Here is a 22861-nt window from a genome sequence, read left to right on the forward strand (position 1 = left end):
TTTTTTTTTTTTTTTTTTTCCCCCCTAGCCCAGGATAAAGAGTAAAAAAAAAAAAAGTGCACCTGGGGTCGGGGTAGCTAGAGAATCGGAGGAAGGGGAGCCGTGTGTCCCCAAAGCTGGTCTGAGGCTGGAGCAATCTGGCAAGATGGTCAGGAAGGAACGTGTGTGGAGCAAGAGGCGATTGCAGACACTTGTAGCCAGCAGTGATGGAAACGGCCCGGGAGACACACAGGTGCCAGCTCTCAGGAAGATGAGAGGAGTGAGAACCACCAGAATTTTAAAGGCGAAAAGAGAGAGCGGTCCTCTCTTTCCCTAGAGCCACGCCAGGTTCTTTTCCGTCTGGTCCCCTGTCATGCTGTCACAGCTGAAATAAACAAGCCGTGCTCAGAGCGGGCGGGAGACAGGAGGCCAGAGGTGGAGAGGGCCCTGGCGGTGATGCCACCACGTTCTTGGATGGTGCGGAAGAGGAAACTGAGGCCCGGCAGGTGGAGTGCGTGGCCTGCGCAGGTCGCACAGCTGGGAGGTCGTGCGGGGACCGAAATGTCGGCCGGAGAGCTCGCAGATCAGTGCTGGTCCCAAAGCACAGCCAAGGAGTCGGTCTTGGCCTGCAGAGAATTTCATAAGTTGTCTCGGGAGTGCTTTGGGCGAATGAGTGCCCTTTGAAAGGACTAGTGTGTCATCAAATTATTAAACTGATCTTATGTCATTTTTTTTTTTCAGTCTTCAAATGGTGTTTATCGTCTGCTTGTATCTTAGGTTTCCAAAGTGGTTGGATAGCCGCCGAGGCCATAATAAGCTTTCAGCTGTTGAGAATATTACCTCAAATAATTGCGTTGTCGTTCAATGGAGATCATAGAGCTTCGCCTCTTTCTACACGGCTCTTCGGTTCTTGTACCTTTGTTTATAGTCATTGGAAAAGGATATGTTTTATTTAGTGTGCCTTCCATCGTTTTTAGAAGACGATATATTGTATTTCGCGTGCCTTTCGTGTTTTCTGATTTTATTTTGTAACACTCTGAACGTTGGATGGGTTCTGAGCATTTCCGATGGATTCCACATTTGGAGGTTTCTTCTAAGGCGTCGGTGTTTTTGTTTGTTTTGGTACCAGTTTCCATCTCATGGAAGAGTACAGCTGTTAGAATTGATAGCATAAATGGGAAAAGGGCTGCCGATTTGCAGAAAAAATGTACTGTGTGACCATTTGTGACGTCTGTCCTGTTGAATTAAAAGAGTACCACCCCTTTGGTCAGGTAAGTGTTACCTCGCAGATTACTTGTTTTCTGTGGCCTTTGGAAGATGAACATTTTGAGCACCTGGTTGAGACATAAAGGAATGGAGAGATCTTTCTTTAAAAACACAAAACATCAGAAAGAAGGGGGAAAAAAGTTGATTTCTATCACCAGCAGTTTGGTTATTGCATAACTTGGAGCTAAACTCTGCACAAAATCATTGCTGTATACCCAGCTACATAAGTTATTCCGCCTTCTCACCAGGCCTTGCCTTTTCGGGATTCATATTTTTGTCCACAGGATATTAATATGGATTTTGTGTTAAGAAATTGAAGGTGGATGTGTTTCTTAGATGGGTACTTCATGATACATGTGATGGGAGGGGAAAACAGTGCTATCATTGTTTGGAGTGTTACAACACAAATATTTTGGTCAGCACTTCCTATTGTGGCCAACTTCTCATTTCATCTTCATTTCCTTGCTCTCAATTGGTTTTTAAAAATGTTTATGTATCCAAAAAACACATCAAGGTGTCATTTATTGCACTTTTGGTATTGATGTCAGTTTTTGAAGTTATGTTAAAATTCTTTGAAGTTACATTCAAGTTACTTGTGACTTGCGTTAGGTTTATATTTATGAGTGTCCTTGTGGCGGTTCCTTTGACTTGTTTTTGTGTCGGTAGGTAACGTAGGTAGTCTTATAAAAGGAAGATGTTATAAGTAGGTAAATGATATGCTCAAGATTCGGTTGCAGGTTGAAGGTAGAATAAAAAAAAAAGCTTCACTATTCTAGTGCCCTACAAACATGTACGTATTCATAAAGTGCTCACGGATTTCTGCGTGCTCTTATGACCAGCGACACATTTTTCCTTCCTATTAGAATATAGATTACCACATTATTCCCATTTTTATTCACGTGTTTTGAGCATTGGAAACGTATTCTTTTAAAAAGTTATCCGATAACTCCAGGTTACTCTTCAGGCAAATATCCTTTTACTAGATGATAGAGTATCAAAATAGTTTGACTCGGGAACTTCTTAATAAAAATAATGTTTAGACGTTAGTTCGAAACTGTCACTGTCCCCGATTTTGTGTAGTGTTTAAAGGAAAAAAACTTTTCTTTAAATCTGAGCTTTGTTAATAGAACTGTTCTAAAATAAGAAGTGTTTTTTCCCCCTGCAGTGTTAGAAACACAAGTTTTATGCTTCTTTCTGGGAATAGGAAGTCAGATTTAACAATCTACTTTCCATTGATTCGACAGGTTTTGTTTGGTACATTTAAATTGTGAGCATCACAGTGGTAAAAAGTTTTTTAAAATTGTATTCACTCTTAATTAGCATGTCCTTATTTTAAGTAGAGTATTGACACGGGATTTTAAAAAATTATTAATGATGATTCTTTACTATTGAAAAACCTAAGCCAGTTTGGAGAAGATTTTACATACCTAGATCTGTGCTATTTTCACTAATCAAAGAGAGGAGTAATTTCAGGTGTTAGATTTTTAGTTGGTTGAATGAGACCCTCACTTTTGGTGGTTTCAGGGTTTTAGATGACGTTTTATTACTTTTGTTAGTTTTGGTCACACCCATGACTTCCTTGGAAGGTAACTTTGAGGTTTGGTTTCCTTTTTTTTTATGGTAATATTGGGGTGGGGGTGCTTCCTGTTTGTATTTTCAAAATTAGGTCCACATAGTAACCTTCTCTGGTGTCACATTTCAATTTTAAACAAAGACAAGCATCAGATGCCATGTGGTTTGTCTTTGACCTGTTGCGCTGCTTTATGACAGTTTTACTGAGCTCAGCCCGAATACCCAATTGGGAAGGCAAGACATTCCTGAAACTTTCCCCAGCTCTCTTCAAGATTTAGCAGCCTTGGAAGAAATCTTAAAAAACAACAACAAATACGCAATTTTAAAAAAGTGTGGAGGGGGAGGGCGGGAGGGGGGCGGCTACGGCCATCTGTTTCCTCCCAGGTACCTAGAAACTGCACAGCACTAGATGGAGCTGAATCGTGTTCTGTGGAGCCTTGGATGTCAGCTTTTAAAGAAGGGTTGCCCAGCCCGGCCGCTGTGGCTCAGTGGTTGAGCATCGACCCATGAACCAGGAGGTCACGGTTCAATGCCCGGTCAGGGCACATGGCCAGGTTTCGGGCTCGATCCCCAGTGTGGGGCATGCAGGAGGCAGCTGATCAATGATTCTCATCATTGAAGTTCCTCTCTCTCTCTCTCTCTCTCTCTCTCTCTCTCTCTCTCTCAAGAAAGGTTGCCCCTGCTTTATACAATATAGAGCCCCATGTATTAAACAGTGAATATGGCAGCTTTTTCTGGCTTCACCTGAAAGCCATTCAGAATGTCATGGAGGAGTTAAATAAGAGCAAGGAAACATTTAGGAGATGGTGGTAGAACTTTGGAGGAATCCCCACCCTGAGCCGTAAACTCTCCCTTGACCCTCCCCAGTAATTTCCATGTGGTAGGTTACTGTTTATATGTATGTTGGAGTGTGAGTTACATGGAGCCTTGAGAAGAAGTACGTTCTTGAAAGGAGCATGTGATAATACTGTTTCAGACTTTGAAGCAAGTGGTCTTTTCTGGGCCTTCAGCTGACTTGATTCTAAGAAGTGTCATGACTAAATAGACTCTTAATTTAATTGGCACTCAAATACGTTTGCCCTTTAGGGGTGCTTATCCTACACTTTCTTTTGGATCACATTGCTAAAGGCAGTACTGCATTAGCATGTTGTGCAGTGATGCATTATGTGATTTGCAAATGCACAATGGTTAATACATACAGAGTATCATAACCTCCCTTACCCCCCTCCATTACTCAAGAAAGGAGAAGTTATAATTTGTCATCTACTGGATATTCTTTGAGTTTATTCATAATAGTTACATCCATTCCCATGTATTATAATACCATTAAGATGAAAAATACATATATTGATTGATAAAGAACATTTATTTACCTTCTGGAAGCTAGCTTGCAAAATCTGGTCCAACACTCACTGTCCATTTAGTCTTCCCTTGCCTTTGACACTCTAACTCTTTATTTTCCCAGATTTCTATTATGAAGAGAAATATCTCCATATTCTATGCACTGCGAGGTATTTGAAGTGCTTGTGCTGACTCATTTTTTAATTATACTAAGATACAGAGGATGGTTTGAGAGCAGTAATAAGATTCTCAGAAAATATAAAAACTTTCCTTTCTGACTCGTTAGAGAAAGGTTGGGGAAGACAAGGGGAAATACATCAATGAGCCCGTCAGTTGTTGTTATTTGTTGGGATTAATTTGGTGACTAAGATTTTCAGTGCCCATCAGGCCAGTAAAAGTGAGTTTGGCTTTACTCTGTAATGCTACCAGGACAAACCCAAGGGTTTTCTAATACGTACTGCTTGTTTTCCCCTGGTAGGGGATTTTTTTGGCGTATGGGAAATCAAGCTAAAGTTACCAGTAACAGCCACATCCATGATTTGTACTAAAAGTGATGATTTACGACTCTAGGCTATAGCTCTGCTTACTATGGGCTCCTCTGGGAAGATATACTCATTATCTATATACTCATTATTATGCCATCTTTCAAAAAGCAATCAGAAAATTTATTAAAAAGTAACTCAGATTATGTCCAAAGCCTAAAAGTACAAAGATAATAAAAATAATACCTAACACTGTCCATTTCCGGTGCCAAGCAGACAGTGTTATAGCTCTTGCCATGTTTTCACTCATGATCCTCTGGCAGCGGGGATGGGGGGGGGGCGGGGTATTATCCTCAGTCAAAAGATGAAGAAATGGCCACAGAGAAGTTAAGTAACTTGCCCAAGGTCACATTGCTAGTAATGACGGCGCTGGATCCAGATCCAGGCCACTTTGATTTCAGAGGCGCATTCCTAACCCTTGTCCTGCAAAGGAGTGTGGGCAGCTGTAACTGTGCAGTAAGACAGTGGCTTCTTTAAGGCTCATGTATTTTTATTTGTGTTCCAAAATGGACTCTTTTTTTTTTTTACATAGAAAAACATTTAATATATTTGGGATGTTTTGAAGTTATGAACATGATAAGCATTTTTTCCAACTAATGTATATATTTCTGGTGGAAATTACATTAAAGCAGAGAGAGTCTTAATTTTAACTGTAAGTTGTCCTGTGTTGTTCTTTCACTAGCATGACCATATACACCTGTTTGTATAGGAGAAGTGCTATAAGCTGTCTTGCTGGCCTTTATTTACAAACAAAAGGAACTCTTGTGCCAATGTGGCACGTGACACAAGTGTTTGTTGGCCGAGGACTCAAGTATCCAGCTCATTTTCTTTACAGCTTTATTTTGAAGGGATTTATGGTCCCATTCCTGTTTTATTAAAGCCACTGATTGTGATTTCTGAGATAGAAGGACTTAAGAATTTTAATTTGGGGGTGGGGGTAAAGGCAGCTGAACAAATTACTGTGTGTTTAGGGCGAGGCAAATGGTCATTAGAAACCAGTCTAAGAAACATATTCCTTTTCATATCTGATGCTTATTTTCTCTGAGCACTTTCCCTTGGAGGTGGATTGTGAAGTTAAATCTTGAAGATATAATTCACAAGACTACACTGTGCACTGTAGAGCCTCATTCCTAATGTGTAGTGATTTGAATTTGAAAGATCAAGTCGGGGGTGAGAAAAAACTTTAATTCCCTGAGCAGAGAGTATAAACTAGTTCAAATAAACAGAGGATGTTCGCTTCCAGGATTGTCAAACTGTCACCTTTGACCAGGGTTGAATTTTCTTTGAATGTTGACAAAAGTTACAGTGTCAGTGGAAAAAGCTTCATGTGAAGTATCTATAACTCAGAATTTCCTTATGTTTGTGTCAGTGAGATCCTACAATTAACGCTTTTTAACTTGTCTGTTGAGTCTAAGAAGCCTTCAGTGGGGTTTTCCAGCCTTTAGGTGGGAGTAATTTAGAAAGTTTATGAAAAACTGTTTTATGTTGTCTAACATTGAGAGCCTGTAGCTGGTGGCAAATCACTACTGTTTTTGTAAAGCATGGGATTTGAAAATCCAACCCGGGGGACATGCCTTAACTAAGCAAGATTCACAAATGTCATTGTAGTATTTATAAAAAGAAACTGCTTAGCACTGAATCTGTTGAGGTACTAAAAATTGGAATTTTCCAGCTTTATCATAGAGCATTCTTCAAAATAGAGTCATCCATCGTTTAGGTAAAATTACCTCTCAGAAATAATGCTAATTCTATTTTTTTTTTGTTTCCTGTTTCTAAAAATCTCTTGGTCATCTTTGAGGCTTGAGGAAAGTAGCAAACTGGAGATTTACAGAAATATGCAGCTCTTTACAAAATGTAACCGTCAGTTTACCCGGTGGGTTTATGTTTTTAGGATTTGTGATCTGTTTCCGGTAGAAAATGAGGGAGAATTATAGTGAGAATTGGACATTGTAGAGCCTCATTCCCAAAGGTATGGGAGGTCTAATATATAGAGATGCAATGCAAATATTCCTTCTTTTTATGTTGTTATTGTTTCAGTTATGTAGTGATAAATGGAAACCCTGAAGCTTATCCTAAGATAAGTGTATCTTATAATGAGTTTAAATAGCAAGTGAAAATACTAAATTCATTGTGATGTGAATAGAGCTTGGCCTTCCTCTTTAACTGTTGAAGGTATTAAAACAAAATGGAAAACATTTGGCTTCCTGAATGACATGGCTGCAGTCAACATGCTGAGCTGGTGATGAAGCATGAACCCTTGATTTTGCAACACCAGAGCAAAGCACGTAAGTTTAAAGGGATGGGTCCTTAAGTAAGATAGCTTAGTACCTTAAGCACGCATTTTAAATTTTGTCCTAGAAATGTGACATCGTCCGAATTTATGGATTTGAATTTTTATTACCCAAATGTGAAGTCTAGTTTGGACAAAACTTAGCATTATATTCCAGTTAATTGGTTCATTTGAACAGGACAAACTTAAAACAGTGGCTTTCATGGAACAACTCATAAAAGAATATATTGAAATATACATATTCATATACAATATGCATACATCTTAAAAACTTCTTTGTGCTCATAATGCCAGAAACCAAAGGTAAATGACAAAATAAGGAAAAAAATTTTTTTTATCCTCACCTGAGGATATTTTTCCATTGATTTTTAAAGAGATTTGGAAGAGAGAGGGAAAGACAGAGAAATATCAGTGTGAGAGAAACACATCAATTGGTTGCCTCCTGCACGTGCCCCGACCAGGGAGGAGCCTGCAACTGAAGCACCTGCCCTTAACCAGAATTGAACCCGGGATCCTCTGGTCCATAGGCCGATGCTCTATCCACTGAGCCAAACCAGCTAGGGCAGAAAAGTATCTTTAAAAATATATATTTTATTGATTTCAGAGAGGAAGGGAGAGGGAGAGAGAGATAGAAACATCAATGATGAGAGAGAATCACTGATCGACTGCCTTCTGCACACCCCAGTTGGGGATCAAGCCTGCAACCCGGGCATGTGCCCTGACAAGGAATTGAACCGTGACCTCCTGGTTCATAAGGTGATGCTCAACCACTGAGCTACTGGCCAGGCAGACTAACAGCATTGGAAAAATAAAAACAGTGTTGCTTAGGAATATGAGGGAAACTGACACTTCATGACTCATTGGTTGAAATGTAAATTGGTGCTTTTTCGAAGTTTGATATGTGTATTGAGAGCCTTAAAAATGTCCCTACACTTTTACCTAACAGTTCCATTTAGATGACAGAATCTCAAATGTGTTTAAAGATTTGTATACAAGGCTATTCCTCATCATTTTATTTAAAATAGCAATAAATTGGAAAACAACTCATGTTCAGCATTACAGGATTAATGAATTTTAAATTTAGGAATTTCTATACAATGGAATACTATTCAGCAATTTCAAATCATGTTATGAAAAATATTTAATGACTTAGGTAAGGTTTATAGTATATTACTAAATGAAAAAGCAAATTATAGCCCTGCTGGCGTGGCTCAGTGGTTGAACATAGACCTATGAGCCAGTCACAGTTCAATTCCCCGTCAGGCCATATGCCCAGGTTGCGGGCTCAATCCTCAGGGTGGGGCGTGCAGGAGGCAGCCAATCAATGATTCTCTCTCATCATTGATGTTTCTATCTCTTTCTCCCTCTCCCTTCCTTTCTGAAATCAATAAAAAAAAATTTTTTAAAAGCAAATTATTTTTTAAAAACCACATACAATTGTGCTTGGAAAAAAGAATAAGCATTAAAAAAAGATTTCTTCTGGATTGTGAGATTCCAGATGTGTGTGTGCGCACTTCCTAGCATTTCCTGTTCATTATTACCTGTTTAATGAACAGGAAATAGTTTTACACTCAAGAAAAAAGTTACTTTAATGAATTGATAAAGAAATTGTGATATTTATATTCTTTCTTTATATATAATGGAGTGTTAGCCATAAACATAAGGAAATCCTGCCATTTGTGACAACATTGATGAACCTTGAGGTCATTATGCTAAATGAAATGGCAGACAGGGAAAGACAAATATTATATGATCTCACTTAAATATAGATATAATAATAATAAAAACAACAACTCATAAAAATAGCAGATTGGTGGCTGCCAGGGGCGGGTGGCGGGGGCGGAATGAGTGAAGATGGTCAGAGTACAGACTTCTGTTGTAAACTCTGGGGATGTAGTATGCCGCATAGCGACTATAGTTAACAATGTATTGTATAATTTAAAGTTGCTAAGAGAGATATTAAAAGTCCTCACCACACACACACACATGCACACGCACGCACACACACACGCACGCACACACACACACAAATTGTAACTATGTGGTGGATGTGTTTACTAACCTTATTGTGGTAACCATTTTGCAATACATCAAACCATTGTACACGTACACTTTAAACTTCCACAATGTTATATGTCAATTATATCTCAATAAAGCTGGGGGGAAAGTAATTTTTTAAATGACATTTGTGTATTGATTTATCTTAGAATAAACAACCTGTTTTTGTTTTCAGTTAATGTTTCCTTTTTAGGAACAGAAAAATGAATAATTTGCATTGGTGTTAACTATTTGGCATGGTATACTTATTTAGTATGGTTAGATGACGTATTTTGTTGAAGAGCTATATTAAAATCATTACCATTGTATTCAACATTTTCAGAGTTAAAATAATTGGAACTTGAGCACTGAGTTATTTCCTATACTTGGTGGAATGCTTCATAAACTGATAACAAATTATATTGTTTTCTAAATATGATAAAGAAATTATAATGTTTTCCATACTTGTGTATGTGCTCTGCTAAGCTACTATTCTTTTCATGTTGAAGGTGTGTGTTTGTTGTTGTTTTGACTTTTGGAAAAAAAAACAGGCTTAGTTTATTTTAACTTCTTACAACCCTGAGCATTGTATTATTTCAAGATATTTTCTGCACTTGCTGTTGTACTGCTTTCTCTTCCATGATGATACCTACAAAGGTTGCTAGGTTTCCTTTCCTTGTAATTCCATTAGTCATGCCTAATGACCTCTAAATGTTTATTATGGTATTCATTTGAGAATATCTGGTAAGGGAAATGTCTAGCGAAGATACTTTCCCTTGGGTATATGTCATTAGTAATACAAAAGACGTGTTCTGACTTAATTAAATTTACATTAAGTAGTTTATTTGTAACTAGATTTAAGGAGTTTAAAGAAGAAAAAGGAAAATAAACTATAAGTTGATGTTTTAGGAGAATTCTGGAGCCACGGCTATTTAGGTCTTTATTACTTTGCAGCAAATAAAATTACAATCTTAAAAAAAAACAACACATGTAATTTTTGAGCCCAGCAGAAGACCTACTTATTTTATGTAAATGTCATCTCAGTAAAAATCTACCTTAACTTAGATTATGCCTTGTAATTTATTGTAATGAAATTTGCTGTAACAGAATTTTATTTTAAGTTAGTTTTGAGACTACTAAAGTATAAAAGAAACCAGGTAGTATCTTTTAATGCTTTTTAAACCTAAATCCATAAGTAGTTAATTCAAATTCATAAAGATAAATATTTTCACATATTGAAAATAAAATTATAGCCCTAGCTGGTTTTCCTCGGTGGATAGAGCATCAGCCTGTAGACCGAAGGGTTGTGGGTTTGATTTTGGTGAAGAGCATGTACCTCAGTTGCAGGCTGGACCTCCAGCCCTCGTCGGGTGTGTGTGGGAGACAACAAATCTGTGTGTCTCTCTCAGATTGATGTTTCTCTCTCTGTCTCCCCCCCTCCCTTCCACTCTCTCTGAAAATCAATGGAAAAATATCCTCGGGTGAGGATTAAAAACAACAACAACAAAAATGGCCAACAGTTGGATTCCATAAAAAAAAAAAAAAGCCATGAACATATTGCCCAATATGCCTTCATTAATAAACCTGTTAATTTTTTGGTTCTTTTTGCTTATAACTTCTTACCTCCTGTCTCCTGAAAATTTGATGATCTCATTTAATCCAAAATTATGTTTTCCTTTGGTTTCAGTTTATTTGTAGTTGCTGATTTATCACTGTGATATTATTGTGACCAGTTAGACCAGTTTCTTCTCTTAGGTATCTTAGACATCTTTACCGAACCATGAGGTATTTTATAAATCATTTAAATTTGGGGGCCTCAAATTTAGCATCATATATTTTATAATAATAGCATCAATTAATTATACAACATATTTTAAAAGTTATACATAAAATGATTTATCGCTGTCTTCAGGAAAACTAGTTACTTGTTTGTGTTACTTGTCTTTATCCGATTTTGAGAACTTGGCCATCCTCACAAAGATAAGTCTTTTCCAATCTGTAAATCTGAAGGTTATCTTCTTAAAGGAGTTCAATGTATGTGAGATTCAAAAGACTGCAAAAAACACCTTCTTTCAGACGTTAACATAATTTTGTTGGAAACTCTTTAATTTGCTTTTTGTCTCTTAGTTGCTAGAGGGCTTTTTGAAGTTTTATGTGTGGGAGGGTGGTGTTTAAAATACCTCCTAGGTGCCCAGCCCGTGTGGTTCAGTGGTCGAGCCAGGAACCAGGAAATCGCAGTTGGATTCATGGTCAGGGCACATGCCTGGGTTGCAGGCTCGATCCCCAGTAGGGGGCATGCAGGAGGCAGCTGATCGCTGATTCTCTCTCATCACTGATGTGTCTATTTCTCTCTCCCTCTCCCTTCCTCTCTCTGAAATTAAATAAATAGATAAGTAAACTAAAACACCTCCAAAGTAAGTAAAGAAATGTATTCCAAAGTTTTATAGTAATTTGGCTATTTAAGTAAGACTTAGTAAGTACTAAGTAAATATTTGTTGACTAGTGAATGAATGGGCTGTACAATCACACCTGCTTTTTAAGGCACAGACAACACCTTGACCCATTAAACTAGATTTGCCAGTGGTTCTTACCCATTTGGGGATTAGAGGATGTTTTGAGACTCCGATAAAACCATTGACTCTCTGCCCAGTAAAATACACATACACATGAAATTTTGCTTACACTTGAAGAGGTTCATGGACTCTAGTTGCAAGCCCCTAATATAAACAACCAGCTCCCTATTAACACAGGTAGTGGAATTAGAAAATATGGAGAAGAGAAAAATAATCCAAATATAAAAAAGCAAACCTCTGGTCTGATCTTGTTATTTGGGGGCTCAGGAGGGACTTATTTTCTCAGAAACTTAATAAATATCAATCTACTTGACCATTTAAGGTATTCCATTATATAGCTCTACCATAATTTAGTTGATCTATTAATGGATATTTAGGTTGTTTCTAGTTTTGCACCTTTTAAAAATTAATTTCAGAGAGGAAGGGAGAGGGAGAGAGAGACAGAAACATCAGTGATGAGAGAGAATCACTGATTGGCTGCCTCCTGCACTCCCCCCCACTGGGGATCGAGCCCGCAACCCCGGCATATGCCCCCAACCAGAATCGAACCGGGGACCCCCCCCCAGCCCACAGGCCGACCGACGCTCTATCCACTGAGCCAAACCGGCTAGGGCTAGTTTTGCACTTTTAAAGACAACTCCATGTGGGGATTCTTAGACTGAGTAGATTTTTTCATATTTACCAGACCATCTCCTTAATGTAAGTTCTAGAAGTGGAGTTGCTGAGTCGTTTGCATAGATAGTGCCAGCTGCCCTCCAAAAAGGCTATCCCAGCTGGTGTGCCCACCAGTAACCAGTGCCATTTCCCCACATCCTTCGTGACCGAGTGTGGCAACCTTTATATCTTTGCTAGCCTCTCATACTTGTTTGTATTTCTTTGATTTCTAGCAAGGTTGGACAGTGTTCCACATGTTTATTGCCAATTTTGTTTCTTCTCTCTGATTTGCCTTTTTATATATTAGCCTGTTTTTCTATCATAAGTGCTTCCGTTTTCCCAGAGAGCTTTCTGTCTTACATATGACCTCCTAGTTGCTTCTTATTTATTTTTATTTTTTTTGGCTTTCAACTTTGTGTAGTATTTTTTGCAGTAAGTAAATGTAGTCTAATTTAGTAGTTTTTTATTCTCTGATCATGCTGGTAAGACATGCCTAGAAAACCCATCCACACTCAAAGATGATTACATTTTCATTTGTATTTGCTTTTAGAATATTTTAGACTTCTATTATTTTTATTTCTATTTTTTTGCATTTGTCTCTCTATTCATTGGGAATCTATTTCTGTGTAAGAAGTGAGGTGGGCTCTAGCTGGTTTTGCTCAATGGATAGAGCATTGGCCTGGGGACTGAAGGGTCCTGGGTTCGATTCTAGTCAAGGGCACATGCCCGGGTTGTGGACTCAATCCCCAGCAGGGAGCATGCAGGAGGCAGCTGATCAATGATTCCCTCTCATCATTGATGTTTCTATCTCTCCCTCTCCCTTCCTCTCTGAAATCAATAAAAAATATATTTTAAAAAAAGAAGTGAGGTGGGAATGTAGCTTTGTTTTCCTGAAAATGACAATAATCCATATTTATTGACCACTCACTGTATGCCAAGCACTGAGATAAATATTTCATATGTATTAATAATTTTAACCTAAATCAATTACAAATGGTTAGCCAGTTATAAAAAAAAAATCCACCATTTTCCACCAGCTCCCTCTTTTTTCCATATGAAAATCTATCTTTATCATATACTAAGTCCTCATATATGTTCAGATCTGCTGCTTTTATTTTTAAAATATATTTTAATTTATTTCAGAGAGGAAAAGAGAGGGAGAGAGAGAGAGGGAGAGAGAAATCAATGATGAGAGAGAATCATCGATTGGCTGCCTCCTGCACGCCCCCTACTGGGGATTGAGCCCACAATCCAGGCATGTGCCCTTGACTGCAATCAAACCTGGGACCCTTCAGTCCGCAGGTCGATGCTCTATCCACTGAGCAAACCAGCTAAGGCAGATCTGCTTCTTTTCTATTTTGTTCCGTAGATCAGTGCTTCTGAATATACCGTATTGTCTTATTAGGCATTTTATTTGGATCATTAATTTTTTTCAGAGAATAAATCAAAGAGATAAGTAAGAATTTGCATGAACTTCCTTTGAGATATGCAGTAAGATAGATTTTTAATATGATTCCAAATGAATTTCACATTTTTTTAACAGATGGCAGATAATCACCAGTAGTTCCCTTAACGAATCACTACACCTAGTCTTCCTAAACATGTCTTTCTGTGGAGATTCTGTAATAGAATAGGAATTTTTAAAAACAATACTCTGTACACTTTCATTCAAAATAGTGTAATTTCATACTAACATTTCAGTAAGTACAGTGACTACATAATTTATATATTTATTGATTTAAAAAAATATATTAAATCCTCACCTGAGGATATTTTTTTTTCCATCTGCAACACAGGTATGTGCTCTTGACCTGGAATCAAACCCATGACCCTTTGGTGCGTGGGCGGATGCTCTAACCCCTGAGAACACCGGCCAGGGCCTTAAATTTTTTTAAATCAATTTTTTATTGATTATTAGAGGGGAGAAAAGAGGAAGAGAAAGAAACATCGATGTGAGAGTGGAACATCGATATGCTGCCTCCCGCACACCACCCACCAGGGATTGAGCCCACAACCCAGGCAGGTGCCCTAACCGGGAATCAAACTGGCAACCTTTCAGTGCACAGGAGGGTGCCCGCCCAACTGAGTCACACCAGCTAGGGCAAAACTACATGTATTTCTAAGTGTTCATTTAAAAGCTTAGGGTTGCTTTCAGAAATTTTTCCTTCTAAGCAAAATGTAGAAGGAAAGTTATAAATGTTACAAATAAGACATATGAACTAGAAAATTGTAAACAAGAGTTTTATAGGAAATATGTAAAATATTATAGATGAGCATTGTCCAGTACAAATGTAAATGTAATTTTATAATAGCCACCTTTTTAAAAAGTAAAAAGAAATAGGAATAAATTTTAATAATATTTTTCTTTAATCCAGTGCATCAAAAATATCTCAACATGCAATCAATATAAAAACTGTTAATGAGATATTTTACATTTCTTTTTTATGCTAATTCTTCAAAATCTAGTGTGTACTTGACACTTACAACATATCTCAATTTGGATGCAAAATGTCCACCAGAAACACATGAACTGTGTTCAGATTTCATAAAAATCTCGACTTTATCAATAGATTCACATACCCAACTTGTTCTTCCAGTAACTAAATTGAGCATCAGTTTTTCAGTTTACATTTAAGTTCATTAAAATGAAACAAAATTTAAAAATGCAGTTTCTCCGTGACACCAGCTACAATTCAAGTGCCCAATAGCCCATGTAGCTAGTGGCTGTCATATCGGACAGTGCAGTTACAGGCTTTCTAAAGAAATAACATAAAATATGGGTTGTCTCCTACTTTTAACATCTGGCTTACAAATAACTCAAATTCAAATAGGGTGTCTTGCCCTCTGGGAACAGAAGCTACTCTTCCCTGAAGAAGACAACACCCCTAAATTCCCACCAAACACCACCCCCAAACACACAAGCATACAGGACGCACTCCGTTTTGGAATCTGCTACACCAAGGCATGGTTGAAGCATCACCCACTCCTTGGAGGCCCTTCTCTTCCCTTGGGGGCAGGACTTCTCCAGTCTGTGCTGTGTGGGAGCTGGGCTGGGAAACAGACAGGGTGGAGGGGTTATCTTGTTACTAACGTTACCCCTGACGAGAAATTCTAACACCGTTTCTTCAGAAACAAAATTATAAAGGGTAATTAGGTTTTGTAAGATTGTGGCTCAACTGAGGTTTTTGGGTTTACCTAGGGATTTTTTAAAAAATCTTTTTATAACTCTGAGAAAATAGTTTATGTTCCAAACAACAAGCATGCAAATGGTTTTGGAATATGAGTTCATTTGTAAGGTGACCCGAGAGAGGGTCCGGGAAGGAGGTTGGGAGTTGCCTGTTGTTTTATTACAGAAGGTGCAGGGGCCTGAGTATTGAATTTGGATGCAGCAGCTTAAATGGTCTCTTATCCTCCATGTGACCTTGCTTACAACTCTAAGACTAAACCCGTTCTGTTTTAGGTATCATTCAACTATCAGATCACTGTTAGACAGAGTTTTTGTTATTTTGTTTTGCTTTGGGGTGTGTGTGTGTGTGTGTGTGTGTGTGTGTGTGTGTGTGTTTGAAACAGTTTGCCTAGAAAAAAATTGTTTTCTTTTCGTCTTAGCTACTATTCATTTTTATGGTATTCTTAAAGTTGATGTGTGAAATTTGGGATCTTCTAGTTACAGATGAAATTTTCCCTTTCAAAAGAGATTCCCGCCCCCTCCCCCGCCATGTTAGTTTAGCCCTAGGAGGTACCTGAGGAGGGGAGTAACTTTTAGTTCTGTATAGTGGAGGTGATGATCACTACACCTGTGTGTGGAAGGCCGAGCAGTTTCAGAAGTCCGTCTTGATAGAGAGATTCTGGAACCTCCGGGAATACCTAAGCCCCTGGTTCTTCAGGCCTTCCTGCTTAGTTGATCTTAATGTTCTTTCTAGATCTCTGATTCTAGGAGGAACCTTTGAGGAAATGCATAGAACCTCTGTGTTGTTTTGCATATTGGCTGACATCTAAGCCAGATTAGTTAGCTTTTTAATGTTAAATAAAACATCCAGTAGCTTTTAATAAGGTGTGCTTTAGGAACCCCTTTATTTTAGTATGGTGCCAAAAGTAGCTTAATTATAACACTTAAAACATTCTGGTATTCTTTATTGAATGTCATTGATTCCTCAATAAAATTGAGGATTATTTCCATAAAGGAAAATTATTTTCCCAATATAATATCACCAGCTATTTTAGAATATTTGAAATATTTTCTTAGGTGAAAATTTAAGAGCATATACAAAAGTTGTTATGCTCCAAGGAGTCTGATTCTTTTGTTTTAACATTCATTATATTCATTATATTGAATAAAAGATTGTTGTGTTGACTTCAGAAGTAGATGATGCATTTTAAAGTATTTAAAAATATTTTTATTACACCTACAGTTTTCACTGTGATGTATTTGTTGTTTTAGTAGAATTTGACCTATATTTTATTCCGTGGGGAAAAAGATAAACTAAATGTTTGCCAGCCACCTACCACCTTGTGCTGTTATGCGTTGGTGGGTAGAAACTTGAGTCCCATTGTGAATTTTTAACTCCATGCTCTATATTTTTAGGGTCTTGTAGAGATCGAATCTGCAAACCAACTTTGAAAGATAAATGATTTGATTGTGGCAAGCATGAAAGTTATCCTCTACATAAAACCGTGTCTTCTGGGAAAAAGCTGCACTAATACCACAATGACATGATCTTAACAGTGGGATCCTTGATTAGACCCGATTTGTTTTGCACGTATTATAGCTCCATAAAGATGATCGACTTTCAGCAGGAATGAACAGATGTCCCGGTTTCATAATTGCTTTCACATTGTCAAGGCATTCACAAAAGCCAGTCATCACCCTTGTTACTCTGATTTTGTTGAGACCCTTTGAAAACTTTCCCCCAAATATTGGTTTGAATGCACAGACCTTGCTGTTTACCTATAAGATTCTATAATAGTCAAGTGGGATCCTTTTTCCCCCCAACAGAAATAAAAAGAAGAAAACTAAAAACAAAAATGAGAAAATATAGTATAGGCTGTATTCATTAAAACTTTCAAGTATTTTTAATAGTAGATACTAGAGCCCTAGCTGGTTTGGCTCAGTGGATAGAGCATCAACTTATGGATTGAAGGGTCACGGGTTTGATTCCGGTCAAGGGCACATACCTTGGGGGTAGGCTTGATCCCTGGCCCTAGTCAGGGCACATGCAGGAGGCAACCAATTGATGTGTCTCTCTCACATCGATGTTTCTCTCTCTATATCTCTTCCTTTCCTTTCCACTCTCTAAAAATCAATGGAAAAATATCCTTGGGTCAGGATTAACCCCCCAAAAATATATTAGAGTCTAAGTTTAATAAAATACATATCTGTTTTGTTCCCTGCTGTATCTTCAGTGTCCCCTCGGGAGTTTGACCGGGAGTTTGATCGCTCGCTATGATGTGCGCTGACCACCAGGGGGCGGTGTGGAATGAAGGAAGGTCCTGGCCAGCAGCCAGAAGGCCCTGATCAGTCCTGATTGCCGGCCAGGCCTAGGGACCCTGCCTGTGCACGAATTTCATGCACTGGGCCTCTAGTCTCTGATAAGCTTTGGTTCGTGTTGGAGATATTTTAATTCTACTTATTCCCCTTTAATCTCAACAGAGAGGATATATTCAGAGGCTGTTTCAACCCTCAGAAGGGCTGAAAGCATGCCTTTCACTGTGGAAGAAAGAAAAAGAAGGGAAAGCCAATTCTCTGTTTCCTTTGAATTTCAGAGTTAAGGGTGGAAGAAATGTGAGTTCACTAGGCACGAACTGGCTTTCCCCCCCATTAGAAAAAACTTTTTTTAACCAGTTGAATCATTTTTAAGTGTCATTAAGTATATTAACATTGTCATGCAACCTTCACCACCATCCATCATCATTCCCAAACTGAAACTGTACCCATTAAATGATAACTCCCACCCCTGCCCCCCAGGCCCTGGCAACCACTATTCTACTTTCTTTCTATAAAGTTGACTATTCTAGGTATCTCATATAAGTGGAATCATATAATATTTGTCCCTTTGTGTCCGGATTTTTTTATTTTTATTTTTTAGTATGACTCTTTGGAGACTTGACAATTTTTCTTTTTCTTTTTTTAAAAAATATATTTTTATTGACTTCAGAGAGGAAGGGAGAGGGAGAAAGAGGTAGAAACATCAATGATGAGAGAGAATCATTGATCGGCTGCCTTCTACACACCCCCTACTGGGGATTGAGCCCGCAAACTGGGCATGTGCCCTTGACCGGAACCGAACCTGGAACCCTTTAGTCTGCAGGCCGACGGTCTATCCACTTAGCCAAACCGGCGAGGGCTTGACAATTTTTCTTACCCCTGCATTTCTAGTTTTTGCTTTGTACCTAGACCTAGCCAGTGATGCGTACACAATAAGTATCCAAAGACACGTGAATTCAACAGCTTGTTGGATACCGCTAGGGGGTTATTAAAGCTTTGAAAATGTGATTCCTAATCTGCATGTCGGTAGGCTTAGCTCCTCCAAGCCTTGCTGATAAACCTGCACCAACAGTAATATCAAAGATTAGGCTTGCTCCATGTTTCATAAAGCAAATTGTTCTCATTGTTATAGACTGATTATGAACTGGAAAATTACCGATACATTGTTGTAATTGTTTATACAGACATTAAGACAAACTCTGTATAAAGGACAGCAGCTACAAAAAGAGGTGTTGACTGCAGCTTAAGAAATTATATGCTCATACTCATTCTCCCCCCCTCCATTTTTATTATATGCTCATACTCATTCTCCCCCCCTCCATTTTTCTGTTTTCATTGTATTTTCCCTTCTCCCTCCCTCTCTCCTTTCCCTTTCCTTCCCTTCCATTCTGTCCCTTCCTCTCTGCCTTCCTTCCTTTTTTCCTTCCGCCTTTCCATCCTTCCTTTCTTTTCTCTCTCATTTTCATTTTTCTGAGTAGTTGCTACAGAGACAACCTCACCCTATTATCCAAATATAAATGACACAGTAATGGCTTTCTATCGGTCTGCCTGGAGGGAGAGGGGAAAAGAAAGTAATAAAACTAAAGAGGAAATATCCTTAATTTGTTTCTGAAGGATAGAAACTAACTTGCTGAGGAAAAAAGAAATATAATGGGAGCTCTGATTGGTAAAGAAACAAAGAGAGAGAGAGAGGGAGAGCGTTGGAGGGCGATTTGAAGAGTATCCCGTGCAGGTCAGATTTCAAGCAGGATCCCCCTCTGTGGGCAGCTTTAGAGCCTCTGACACTGCTTTCCTTAACCCCGTGTTCTCAGCCTGGAGCGTGGAGGGTCCGCAGCTAGACTCAGCCTTATGAGTTTGGGCCAAAGCCACGAGAATAGGAGAGGTAATTTTTTACATTCAACTTTTATGATGTCTACAACTGCAGGTGTTGCACGCCCGAGACAGAATTGACAATGAAAAGAATCACCCCGTGCCAAATCTGACTCCTCTCGGAGAGGCGGGGGGTAATGGCTGTGGTGGCATTCCCTAACATCAGTACTTGGGATTTCTGTGACTTTTCAAGGTGCTAGGGGTCTCCCCTGGTCCTTCCTGTTTAAATATGAATGGACGTCGATTGCCCTCATTGTCCCGCCCCCAGGCCTCCTGCATGTAGATGGCCAACATTTGGGAAGTTTGCTGGTCACAAGGAGATGCTGGCTTTTTCCATTCCTGGTCACAGGGCCAGTTCAGTACGCTTTCCTTGGCACTTGGTTTGGTTTTCTTCACAGCAGCAGCTGCTAATGAGGGACAGCTTTTGAGCGAGCAGCTTGTCATTTTTGGCAGGGGTAGGGGACATCCATAACCATTCAAGACTCTGTTTTCCTTTGCTAAATTTACTTTACTACATGGAAGTACGTCTGCAGTAAAAAATAGTCTGCAGTCACTCATGCACGGCGGTATTTACTGAAATACCTTCCCGAGTTGGCATTCGACCCTGCAGTTGGAGAACTCTCAGGAGATAAGTAACAGGTTCCGCGTCCATCAGGCGAGCCACCCTCCCAGCGGGAATCTGCATTCTGGATGTAGAACTTTACCCTCCTGTTTTGGCGCAGTAATCGGTCTTTCCGGATTACACTTGGTAGTACGCCTGGTAACCGTCGGAGCGGGTTGTTGATAAACACTGAGCCTTACGTTTATGCTCAGCTGCTTTTTTGAGGCATAATTAAAAGACGCAGTTTCGTTTGCATCAAGAAGAAGCTGTCTTTGGAATTTCTGCTCGCGTTGGCATCATCCCATTTCATGTAAGTCTCCTCTTTGAAATTGCCACAACAAGGCGTTAGCGCTGCTCTACGAACTCGTCACGATATTTATGGAATGGCACAGCTTGCAATTATACTTGCCGTGATTAGCACCGACGATGAGTCAAAACCTCCGTCACATTTTCTATAAAGTGTGATTCAGTCCCATTATTCCTGTAATAAGGACTCGAGTTAATGACCTCCACAGTGGTAAAAATAACATCTTGAAGGAAATAACTGACCTACCATCCATTTCAGCTATTTCCCCCAATTTAGGTTCTTTTGTGACTCGGAGGTCTACCAACGTCGTATTTAACACGCAATCATTGAACATCTACCATGCACTGAGTATTGTGTTGAAGGAATCAAAATGGTTCCTGCCCTGGGATAAGTTACAATGTAGTTAAGCAACAGGTAACTCAGAATTGCTTTAGTTCTCATGCCAAGTGTAGCATGTTCTCACTCTAGAGAGATAAAGCAATCCATCTTTATTTTAAAAAAATATTTTTTTATTGATTTCAGAGAGGAAGGGAGAAGGAGAGAGAGAAACATCAACAAAGAGAGAGAACCATTGATTGGCTGCCTCCTGCACACCCCACACTGGGGATCCAGCCCACAACCCAGGCATGAGCCCTGACCAGGAATCAAACCATGACCTCCAGGTTCATAGGTCCACACTCAACCACTGAGCCACGCCAGCCAGGCAAGCATTCCATCTCTTTTTTTTTTTTTTATGCCCTTGACCGGAATCAAACCTGGGACCCTTGAGTCCACAGGCTGATGCTCTATCCACTGAGCCAAACCGGCTAGGGCGCATTCCATCTTTTAAAACTGGGATGATCAACCTTGGCTGGTGTGGCTCAGTTGGTTGGGTGCTGTCCCCTGCACCGAAAGGTTGCCGGTTTGATTCCCAGTCAGGGTACATGCCCAGGTTGCAGGCTCCATCCCAGTAGGGGACGTGCAGGAGGCAGCCAATCGATGTTTCACTCTCACATCGATGTTTCTCTCTCTAAAAATCAATTAAATGTAATAAGAAATTAAAACTGGGGTGATCAAAATGATAAAAGTCATAGGATATGAGTATTGGTTGATTCCTTTTTTAGCTAAAGGTGTTAAAGATTGTATGAGGCACCTTTCATCTAATATATAAAGAGCCAGTGACCATAACATCATAACGACCGGAACAACCGATCGAACAATCCCTAGGAGGTGCATTGACCACCTCTCGGTTCCTCCCCCGCAGCCTGCAGGCTAAGATCGATCACCAGGCCAACTGGGAACCACGGGGAACGGGGGTGGGTGGCAGCAGGGCGGGACTGGGGACTGGCAAGCGGGCACCTCTTGGTCCCTCCCCCCGGCCCGCAGGCTAAGATCGATCCAGGCCAACGGGGAACCGCGGGTGGGTGGAGGTGGTGGGGTGGGACTGGCAACTGGCAAGCGGGCGGAAGATGGCCCTGATTGCAGGCTAGGCCTAGGGACCCTACCTGCACACGATTTTGTGCACCGGGCCTCTAGTAGAAGTATAAACTTCCTAGTTTCCTTGTTCCAAATGTCCCCTGTTAAATTCAGAAGAGTAAATACTTCTTAGTGGCATGGCTTGGTGAACCCAGATGATCTAACATTCAGCCAATTATATAATGTACACTGCAAAAAGTAATGTGGTTACTTATATGTTTGTCATGTTAATATTCGTTATCACAGGAATTTATCATTTACACCTGGTCTGTAACTTCATCTGCATACCAGCCTTAAGTAAGTTGACGTTTAATTATTGGTATAAGGTGAACAGTTATCCAGATGACAGCTGACTTCAGTATCCTTTACTATCCTAACTTACCCGCTAAGAGATTTCACAAGCTGTTTTCTCATTTTTATAAGTGATTATTGTCGCCATAATGAGAAAACAGGAGATTAGGATGGTCCCTCCTAAATCTTGGGGGTGGATTATAACCTATCTAACAGAAAACTAATAAGGGACTTGGGAACAAATGTAACAAGTATAACCAGCCATTCTGCTTCTTATAGGAAGTGTCACAATGTTCATTCTGACCACAAGTGGTCAGGGTCTAGGTTTTGGCCTCATTGGAAAGTTACCCACCCCCAGAACTGTTCCCATTGTTCGCCTCTCACTCCCTTTAACAATCTAACACTTTTAGCTGATTTCTGATTGGTTTAGGGGAGTGAAGCTGAGCCACCAAACCCCAAACATGGCTTCTTCTGGTTGTCTGAAGGTTTGTCATCTAGATGTTCTCACCGTCCCATACAAAGCATTTTTGGAATGTCAATTTTTTTTGGTATCTGTGAGTTGTACTTTGTGTTAATTCACTTTGTAGCTTTTATCTTAAAGC

General features: G+C 39.5%; 1 protein-coding gene across 6 annotated transcripts in view; it reads left to right on the forward strand.

Moving 5' to 3' along the window:
- The first annotated feature begins 1235 nt into the window (after window positions 1–1235).
- Window positions 1236–22861, forward strand: part of LOC102424720 (signal transducer and activator of transcription 5B) — a 56337-nt gene continuing 34711 nt past the window's right edge. For 2 of the 6 annotated variants that reach the window (XM_006092376.3, XM_006092377.3), the window contains exons 1-2: window positions 1236–1250; window positions 6873–6985. In XM_006092376.3, coding sequence (XP_006092438.1) covers window positions 6943–6985 — 43 coding nt within the window. In that variant the 5' untranslated portion in view covers window positions 1236–1250; window positions 6873–6942. Of the gene's footprint in view, window positions 1251–6404; window positions 6986–22861 lie in introns of those variants that run through there. The other 4 variants (XR_002830123.1, XM_023756910.1, XM_006092379.3 and 1 more) reach the window with 4 other exon arrangements.

This window comes from Myotis lucifugus, unplaced genomic scaffold (assembly GCF_000147115.1).
Source record: "Myotis lucifugus unplaced genomic scaffold, Myoluc2.0 scaffold_100, whole genome shotgun sequence".
NCBI classification, from domain to species: Eukaryota; Metazoa; Chordata; class Mammalia; order Chiroptera; family Vespertilionidae; genus Myotis; species Myotis lucifugus.